General features: G+C 35.8%; 1 protein-coding gene across 1 annotated transcript in view; it reads left to right on the top strand.

The window, feature by feature from the left end:
- LOC149790413 (ecdysone-inducible protein E75-like) overlaps window positions 1-10,730 on the top strand; it is a 37,423-nt gene that overhangs the window by 3,397 nt on the left and 23,296 nt on the right. Inside the window, exon 2 of the mRNA XM_089972461.1 lies at window positions 8,680-8,780. Coding sequence (XP_089828587.1) covers window positions 8,699-8,780 — 82 coding nt within the window. The 5' untranslated portion in view covers window positions 8,680-8,698. The remainder of the gene's footprint in view (window positions 1-8,679; window positions 8,781-10,730) is intronic.

The raw sequence follows: 10,730 nt of genomic DNA, 5'->3' as shown, positions 1-10,730 counted from the left end.
CTCTCAAACGAACATAATAACTGGTAAGATCTCCCTTAACAATCTGATTGTCACAGCTCCCTTTTGAATGGGTAATCATAATGACGGTTTTTTCACACCAAGTTCTAAATAAAAATTGGCGCCAGTCATACATCCAACATTGCGTGTTTGTGTGTGTGATTTTGATTTTTAACGTAGCTTTAACAATTTTGTCAGTCATATCGCTACGATGTCTGCAGTGTGACAGTTTATTGTCTAGCACTGGGACATCATGCCGCAGACATGTAGACATGATCGAACCCACGATCTCCCGTATCTGAGGCGGACGCTTTAACCACTAGGCCACATCCACCATTGCTGTCACTAGACTCCATGAATGGGACGTTCGTTATGACATGGGTGTTTTCTAATGGTGTCTACTTTGACCTAAATGAAAATGGTGTCAAGCTGGCATCCGGTATGTGTACGGTAGCAACTAATTTGAAAGTTTATTATCCCTGAAGAATATCATGCATGGTTTCAACAGTGGACAGTTAATAGGAAGACGTGGTCTTATCCAGAATTCTTGTCCTCCCCCCCCCCCCCCCCCCAGCAGACTAGTGTCTGTCCCTTTGAGGGGCTCTTGTTTAGTTTCCATGTATATATTGACATAGTATTGTGTCACGTAAGATATACTTCATTTCCGAAATACAGATTGTTGATCTCTGCACCACATCCTAGATTTTAGCATTTTAAAAAACCCACAAAAAAACCCACAAAAACCCACAAACAAAACAAATGAACAAAAAAAAACAACAAAAGAAAATGAGAATGCTCAGATTTAACCTTTCTGGGGATATAGTGAGATTCATTAGAACGGAACAATATGGATAAGCTAAGTCAGGAACTGCACACACGGGCTCGTATCGTTGCTTACAATTGACCTGTCATACATGTACTACCTAATACATATAAGGGAGGACACTTGTCTCCTTGCCCGCGCGACCTATATAAGAATAAACGCTGATATTTCAAGCTACGCTTCGTGTAGCTTAATAAATTTGAACCGATATTTAGCTCAAGCACTCGACTGTGTATCCCTATCAAACGTTTGACTTAATAGCATACATTTAAGGAATGCCAAATCATTTTCACACGCTAATGCTCGACATGGCTGTGATCGCGCCCGCTTAATGTGCAAGTGAGATCCCGCCGAATGGCATACTCTCCTCTCATCGGTTAAAAGAAAATGACGTCCTGTATTTATTAATAACTTATTTTCAGTTAGGTTTCGGGACTCAAAATTAACGTTTGTTTGTTATTCCGAGACTAGTAAATTTTATGTTGGGCTTTGGAGCTTTCTTGATTTCACTAGCACGATGGATTGTTAGTTTGACATTGTTTTGCTGTGAAGGACTAGTGAAGATTGGGAGGACAAGTAAATATCTCAATCTACTTGTCCTATTGGCCAGAAAATAAATTGTGTTCAATTTATGGCCAGTCTGTGGTAATAATCACTTTCCATTATACTTAAGAAGCAATACCTCCAAAAGACAAGACGGAGATGGAAATTGAACGTGACAGATTGGGAAGCGAATACAATTTTACAGCTGATCGTTTTGACAACGTAGTGGATCAGTACCAGCGCCAAAAATCTACGGCGATTCCGAATCGTGTCAAGAAATCTTGACTTACGATGCATGCAAAGATGCCATTAGGAAACGGTGAAAAAGAGGTTCTTAAACATTTCAGTGCTAATCCAACAGCTGAAAACCTGAATAAATACAGTACACTCTGAGAAAAACCTCTTCTTGCCATCAGAGAGGATAGAAAGAGAGCACGAGGAAGATATAGAGATCCTGTGTCTCCAGGATGAACTCTCGCTCCCCTATTAAATCAGTATGGAATGTGGTACGAAATAATCATGGCATAAAAGCAGCTGCATCAAAACATTTAATGAAATCTGATGAAATGGCCATGACCCTGTCCAGAAATCTCCTATTCATTGTCCGAATCTTCTCGAAAATGACATAGCAAGAAATTCTTCCTTAAGGTCTCACTGGACAGTTTATCTGGTGAATTTTCATCCGACAATGACCAATTACAGAAAAATGAGAATAATTTATACTGAAGATACAAATAAAAACAAACTAATGATATTTGTAGAAAGCATACATGTGCGATTTTGACTGCAGTAATCAGGTAAATTCCTGATGCAACTGGTGGTTTTTATACTGAACCAACACTGCCACCAACCCCTAAATTTTACATTCATTTTTGACAAGAAATAGCTATTTTGAATATTTTTCTGTGACAAGGCAGCTAAAACAATCAGTATGTGCCTTATGCATGAATCAAGTTCACTAGTACTATAACAAATTAGCGTACTTTTCATCACCCCATAACCATCTAGACTTTTAGATATTTACCTCTGTAGCAGACACACATAAATACGTAAGCCAAGTCGGCAGCTCATTTGCAGCCCAAATAACGCATTTGATCTCCAGTGCTCGTCTAACTGTGACAGGCAGTCACCAACAAGCCAAGCTATTTCCAACCCTAACTCAAAGTAAATCTAAACCACATTATAGATTTAGCTTATGTGTGAATTTATAAATGCTAGGCTTGTGATAATTAGGCTCATGCCTTCTCCCTTAAAAATGGGGTGGGGGTGGGGGTGGCAAAATACGAAACTATCCAGTGAGACCTAAAACTAAAGCCTTGTCAAAAACCGGAAGGAAAATGTTTCTCTGATTTTAAATATGCTTACGCTGAAGATTACAGAAAACTGAGAGTCCAACTATCGTCCCATATTGTTACCAGTAGCTGTATCTGCTTAACAATGGAATGTCGAATCCGACAAAAACGAAAAAAGACAACAAAAGAATAAACTTAAATCAGAAATTCAGTGCGGATTCAGACGCCAGAGAATTACAATACACCATCTTGTCAGATATGAAGCGTGTATTAGTGAAGCTTTCATATAGAAAGGGCATGAAGTTGCTGTCGTTTTTTACTTGGAAAAAGCTTACGACATCACATACACGTACGTCTTAGTGAACCACGTAATCAACATAGGTTGAAGAGGCCGCTCCCAATTTTATATCCAGTAATTCGAAAGATAGAAATTTATCATTTCAGACAGTGTCCTAAGGAGATAGGGTATCATACTGGTCAGTCAAGTCTGTCTGTCTCTCTGTCTGTCTGTCTCTCTATATATATATATAAAGTGTGTGTGTGTGTGTGTGTGAGATAAGAAATATACTGTAATACCAAATCTAAAATAAGAAGAGTGGTTGCTTCAAGGAATCTAAATAATGTAATGCAAAGAAAGACATTTTTCTGTCATTTTGGGAGGGCTGCATTCATTGGGGAGTGAAGATAATTGAAGCATAAATTATAACAACTACGAAGGGATATATATATATATATATATATATATATATATATATATATATATATATATATATATATATATAACTTAGGTAAACGTCCCCACCTTGTTCGAATCGATTGTCGGCATTTAATTCAGTCGTATGTAAGCTTTTTAATTTAGTTATTATCATTATATTATTATTATTATTATTATTATTATTATTATTATTAATGCTGCCTTGACATGGACCTTTACGGTTGAGATACCTCAATACAATACTTTTTAAAATTAGTTTTGGATATTTTACAATATAAGCATTTCAGAGACGATTTTAACACTGATTTGTCAGCCCACAACCTTGTATTGGTATTGATAGGCGTCGTCAACATAGAACTGATTTGGTGGCTGATGTATCGGACTATGATTTTTGTATACTTGCCTACCAGAACAAATGCACTTGTTTCACGAAAACAAAAATACTGTAACGACACCTGGTTGTATTCGAATCACATGTGCACTTCGATGAAAGTGAAATATTATCTGTTACTCTGTGTTCATGGTCGGATCGGGGGTGGGGTGATTACCAGGGTTTCCAAAAACTCAACCTATCTTGTTAAAAAACAAAAACAAAAAACGCACAGGCATTTGAAATTTGACCATCATTTTATTCTTGTGTACGTTAATAAGGTATCATGAACACTTTGAGCAAACAGATACATAGACATGCTTTGGTGTCCTTTCGAGGAAAGTCGGAGGCTTTTGGAAATTAGGGACTCCACACACACACACACACACACACACACAATCACGCACATCACTGGACATGATCCAGCCCTGTTGTTGCAGATTTAACTGCTGCATAATGAGGAGTAGATCTATATTAGGGTCGAATTTGATTGATCACATGCAGCAATATTTATGCAAATCGTTGCGTGACTGACTGATCTGTTTACGCATGTCTTATTAAATGAACCGTATTATCATTCTATGTGTCAGTACAGATTTTGAATTGGTGAAATTTTGTGTAATTTTGTGTCAGTAAAGCATGTTTGAACCATGACTGTATATTAAGCTATACATAAATAATTTCTTTATTGGCGCATTGTGTATTGCATTTGAAAGTCAAAGTTATATTTTCACTATATAATGACACGTTATGTATGCCATTATGTATGTATGGGGTACAGTTTCCGTCAGCTGACCGACTGTTGCAGGACCGGATCAGATCAAGTGTTGGGGGTGGGCTTTCCAACATTACAAAAGGGCTCCGACTTTCCTCAAAAGGGCACCAAAGTCAAAGGCACGAATAATGCGACGGTCGATATTCAAGTGATAAATGTGTATGTGTGTGTGTGTACGTTTGTTTATGGATTTTTTTGGAGCGCGGGAAGGGGTTTGAAAACCCCGGAACCTCCTACCCAACCTAGCCTTGGACCGTTAGAACTGTCAACACGTGAAGCTTGCGTATTGAAGCGTCGTTTGTCAATGTCAATTATAAACATGCATGAATTGACGTCAATTATAAACGCGTACAGCCGATTTCGTGAAAATTCGACAAGAGTTATTGACGTTATGACCTTTTTGAATTTGTTGTCTAATATTTAGTGACTGCCGTCTAGGATGAGAACTAACGTATCTTAAAGCTAGCAAACGCCCAGCCACCGATAGTATTCATCCGTGGACTTTTGGAATTTGCGATATATTGAATTTTTACTGCCACTCAAAGGATTAAGCAATTGGATCAAACCGGATGCGTGTTACTTGTACAATAACTTTTGCTGCAACTTGTAAGCCTCTCACCGTCTTCCCATCCGTCTGTCTCTGTCTACGATTCTCTTTTCTCCAAATAGCCAGGTACAGATCCATATACTTTCGTACGAAAGAATCTTCGCTATTGCGTGATGTAAATACCAAAACTGTTTGTTAATCTGCTTTATTCTTTTAGTCCGCTTGTCTGTCTTTCCATATTGCATGAAATGTAATGCTGTTGATCTGTTATGTCATATATATATATATATATATATATATATATATATATATATATATATATATATATATATATATATATATATATATATATATATATATATTAGGAACATAACTTTTTACTACCCTCAACCGCATTTTAAGCATCCAAGTATCGTACCTGAGCGCTGTCTCAAATGATACATATTTTTCTTTTGTCTGGTCATACATAGATTTAAAAATATTGGACTTTTGTGTATTATTTGTTAGAGATTTATTTCTTTATCATTTATTGATCTCTTCATTAGTGTTTGTGTTTGTATGGGTGATTTGGATTTTTAACGTAGCGTTAACAATTTTTCATTCATATCGCTACGATGTCTGCAGTGGGGCAGTTATGCACTCGGGCGTCATGCCGTAGACATGTAAAATGACGTCCCACCCAGTCACATTATCCTAACACCAGGCCGACCAGCCCTAACACTAATCTCTTAACGCTGAGCGCCAAGCGAGACCGCTGTTAGTACCATTTTTATAAGTCTTTGGTATGACTCAGTCGGGGATAGAACCCACCACCTCCCGCATCCGAGGCGGACGCTCTAACCACTAGGCCACTGGAGTGGTTTCTCTTTATCCTGACCAAATTTTCTAATGTTTTTTAGAACGCAAAACTCGTATACTTGCAATCGGATCTGATATGTATCTACATTTAAAGAGCTTATCATATTTTTTCTTCTTACTTTTCTTTTAAAACAAGAAAGATACAACGACTTGTGCCATTTGTCTTTCTGCCTTTAGTTGACCGTTTCGTATTGTTCGAGAAAGAAAACCAACACAGCATTGAAACAGAATCTGGTAATACGTTTGCCAAAAACATTGCTGTCTCATATAGCATGAAAATAAATTCTTGCTCTGTTTTATGTTTATGTTCAAAAGTAAACAAGAACAAAACAAGATATCCTTTATATTAGTTCAAATTAATTATTTTATCTCGGCTCAAAAGATAATCCATACCTTCTCCTTACCACCCCACCAATAGTAAATGGTCGGTCCCTTAAAGGAAGATATTAATGAAATTAGCCTTTTACTTAGACAGCGTTAGTTAATAGCTGTATCCCTTCAGGAGACCTGTTAAATTCAATAGCTGTCTGCCTTCAGGAGACCTATTTAAGAGCCAGTATTTGTCTGTCTTCAAGAGACCTTTTAAAAGCCCAACAATTGTCTCCTGACCTTTTAATAGCCAAGAGCTGTCTGTTTTCTTTAGATCGATGTAGAAAAAAGTATTGATAGAGTTCACCTTTAAAACTTCACAATCTACGACAGCTTTTCCAGATATAGGACCAGTTATTTAATTTTCGGGGTGCGGAGCCTGGGACTTATTATATCCATCATATTAGTTGGGAAGCCGATCTCTAAAACCGCTGGAGGAGTGACATACAGGCAACACACGTTCGTGTAGCCATACACCAAACTCTCACACCTTGCTGAGTATATCTACCTTCAAGCATTCCAATGAACCAGACTGATCTTGAAAATTGCACTGAACTGTTAAGAACTGTTTGGCGAAATAATCATTATCATAATCATTATCATAATCATTATCATAATCATTATCATAAAATCATTATAAAATCATTATCATAATCATTATCATAATCATTATCATAAAATCATTATAAAATCATTATCATAATCATTATCATAATCATTATCATAAAATCATTATAAAATCATTATCATAATCATTATCATAATCATTATCATAATCATTACCATAATCATTATCATAATCATTATCATAATCATTATCATAAAATCATTATAAAATCATTATCATAATCATTATCATAATCATTACCATAATCATTATCATAATCATTATCATAATCATTATCATAAAATCATTATAAAATCATTATCATAATCATTATCATAATCATTATCATAAAATCATTATAAAATCATTATCATAATCATTATCATAATCATTATCATAATCATTATCATAAAATCATTATAAAATCATTATCATAATCATTATCATAATCATTATCATAATCAGTATCATAATCATTATCATAATCATTATCATAATCATTATCATAATCAGTATCATAATCATTATCATAATCATTATCATAATCAGTATCATAATCATTATCATAAAATCAGCTGCATCAAACATTTCAGGACATCACATACAAGTGCAGCCTTGGGCGTCATATTGGCCAGTTAACTTTATTCCTAAGTCTGTCTGTCTGTCTGTCTCTATATATAATGTATCACAAGCAAGATACCGTAAAACCAAATCTAAAATAAGAAGGATGGTTGCTTCTTGGAATGTAAATTATATAATGTACAGATAGACCGTATTCTTTCTTTGTGGGAGGGCTGCATTCAGAGTGAAGAGAAGTTAACTGAAGCATAAATTATAACAACTACGATGGGATACATACATACATACATACATACATACATACATACATACATACATACATACATACATACACGCATGCATGCATACATACATGGGAGGAGTAACTTAGGAAACATCCGCTCGTTGTTCTATACGTCGTCAGTACGAGTACTGATTGTATCGGAGTACGATTTTATCTACTTGCCTACCAGAACAAATGCACTTGTTTCACGACAACACAAATACTGTAAAGACACCTGGTTGAATGCCTTGATCTTTTCTGGCACATTGACAGTCGTTATATTTGAATCACATGCGCACTTAGATGAAAGTGAAATATTATGTTACTCTGTGTTCAGGGCCGGATCGAGGGTGGGGGTGATTACCAAGGTTTCCGAATCTCAGCTTATCGAGCTAAAAAAAAAAAAAACCGTACACAGACACAAACGTACTGACATTTTCCTACACTCAGCCTCGTAATAAGTGTTCAGGCATCGTAATTAAGCGCTGTTCTTAAATAATGCATATCTTTCCTCGTCATACACAAATTAAAAAAATGAAAGTTGTACTCAGGTTTGCAAATTATTTATTATAGATTTAGTTCTTTATAATTTAGTCGTCTCTTTGTTAGATGTCTCTGTCATTCTGACAAAATTTTCTATCATTAGAACGCAAAACTCGTATACATGCAATCCGATCTCAAATATCTCTCCCTTAAAAGAGGTTATCATTTTTTTTTTCTTGTTTTCGATCTTATTTTTCTTTTTAAAATAGCAAAGATAAAACGACTTGTACTATTTTTCTTTCTGTCTTTAATGGACCATTTCGTATGTTTCGAAAAAACAAAACAAACAAGATTGAAACGGAAGAAAATAGTACATCTCGAATTCCTTATTTTTTTTAAATATTCAGATCTATATATCTAGTTATCGAAGTAAACGTTTTAGTTTATCATATTTTCCAGGGTTCAGAGGACACTTTGGATGTTGCGAGAAGTAACCGATGCGATGGTAGTCGAACAGGCCAAGAGACCCTTGACAGCTACAAAACATCCAAAGAAAACTGGCAAGTTTCTTTTATGACTTCGAATGAATGAACAACTTATTTATTTATTTATTACGTCAGTTTGTTTCATTCCATCATATATTTACACTTTGTTTGAAAACTAGTTCGTCGTAGCTGGCATTAAATAAATTTACTTCAATTTGATTTCATAAATCAGTTAGTCATTGCCGTTATGTCATGATGATGGGAGTACACGCATTTTTGTATGTTTATGTTTGCATATTTATTCGACCATCATTGCTTGGACTTCAGGACTCACGGTACTAATTCATTTCCCACAGTAAACCTATTCAAGCACCATGCTATTGAAAATGCAACAGCTTTAAATTTTTGAGTGCTCATGATCAAATCTATATTTATCAGTATAGGTGTATCATGGATGACAGCTTCTATGCAGAGAAAACCATATGAGCCGTGGCATTTTCTGGATCAATGTGTGTTTGAAACAAGCTTTTAATTCCGCAACAAACAGTCAGCTTCTAATTTCAGTAATGAGTGTTCCAAACTTAAGTCTGTTTAAGGACTAAAATTCCATCAGTAAAACTATGTCTTTGTTTTTTCCAGTTACATCTAGGATAAGTTCTCAAAAGATTCTTTTAAAAAAATATACATCTTTCATTATCAACCAATTATTGCTAGCCAAATCCATTTGTATTCTATTTTATCTTCACCCATTTCCAGACTGGTTCCCATCCTTCCATACCAGTAGTAGCGTGAGTCCTTTAGTGGCCGTAAAGGTGAGCGTCTTTGACTGCTCGGCCACCAGGGTTCAACTAATTCTACTTTTTTGGCGAAGTTCTAGTACTCAAATGCAGTTCCTTGCAATGTTTTTTAAAAAAAATTTCATAGTAACATTATAACACAATTCCTGCACAAATGTAGTCATGAGCCGAATACAGAAACTTAATCAAAGCTAGTCAAGCTTGACATATAGGTCAGTGACATTTTTGTGTTAACGACACGATACTTAGAGATCTTGCAGTTCATAACTCAACATATATACATCCTCTGAGAGATCATGGAAACAAGTATAGATTAATGTCAGTGAGGCATACAATGTAAGCAAACGTTGTGTATTCTAAAAAAACACACGACATACTTTGTATCTGGTATAGAAAACCCGCAAAAAACTCAGCCAAGCTTAGATTCATGCAATATTAAAGTTAGCAACTTTGACCCCAGACCAAAAGTATGTATATCCCATAACCAACTTTAACATGTAGTTTTCAGATTACACTGGATAACTGAGATTTTCAAACAAACTCGTCTCAATTGCCTTAGGTCCGGTTATTTAGTTGTTTTTATTTTGCATTAGGTGCCGTATGGATTCACTTATAAGTTGCCGCCGGGCTTCAAACAGCATAGACCCTGTTCTGCCCTCTTATAATGCACCCGAAGATCAAGGTCTATATTGTTTGTTCTACTTACTACTATTGGTAAAACTCGCACAGGTCATGTAAGCGTTCGGTAGCGATTATTTGAGTAAATGGGTTCCATTATTATTACTTGATTCTGCATACCTTTAGATAGTCCGATAAATCAACCCCACAAATCTGTATTGATAGTGATGGACGATGTTGTGGGTATGATGTCACCTGTTCATTAAAATATGCAATTTTGCTGCGTGCAAATCATTTTGGAACAGCCCGCGTACACTTTAGACAAATACTGGTAATTGGTAACAGACATGTCAAGCGCGAAATTCAAAATGGCCACAGGACAGATGGTTGTGCTATTCCAGGTGGATTTACAAGTCACCAAACATATGATTTGCTCAGGACAAATAATTTACATGTCACCAAAGAACCCTTCAGCCGACGGTAGCTGTACAACCACGAGAAATTCCGGTAAGTGTATAAAATATACACCGATATGTGCAGCCAAATTTGGATGCAGATAATTGCAGCTTTTAATGAATAGGTGATAACAGCCCCTCACCCGAAAATTAAT

This window comes from Sinohyriopsis cumingii, chromosome 10 (assembly GCF_028554795.1).
Source record: "Sinohyriopsis cumingii isolate HCF-2022 chromosome 10, ASM2855479v2, whole genome shotgun sequence".
Classification (NCBI taxonomy): Eukaryota; Metazoa; Mollusca; class Bivalvia; order Unionida; family Unionidae; genus Sinohyriopsis; species Sinohyriopsis cumingii.
This window is presented reverse-complemented; position numbering and strand designations above follow the sequence as displayed.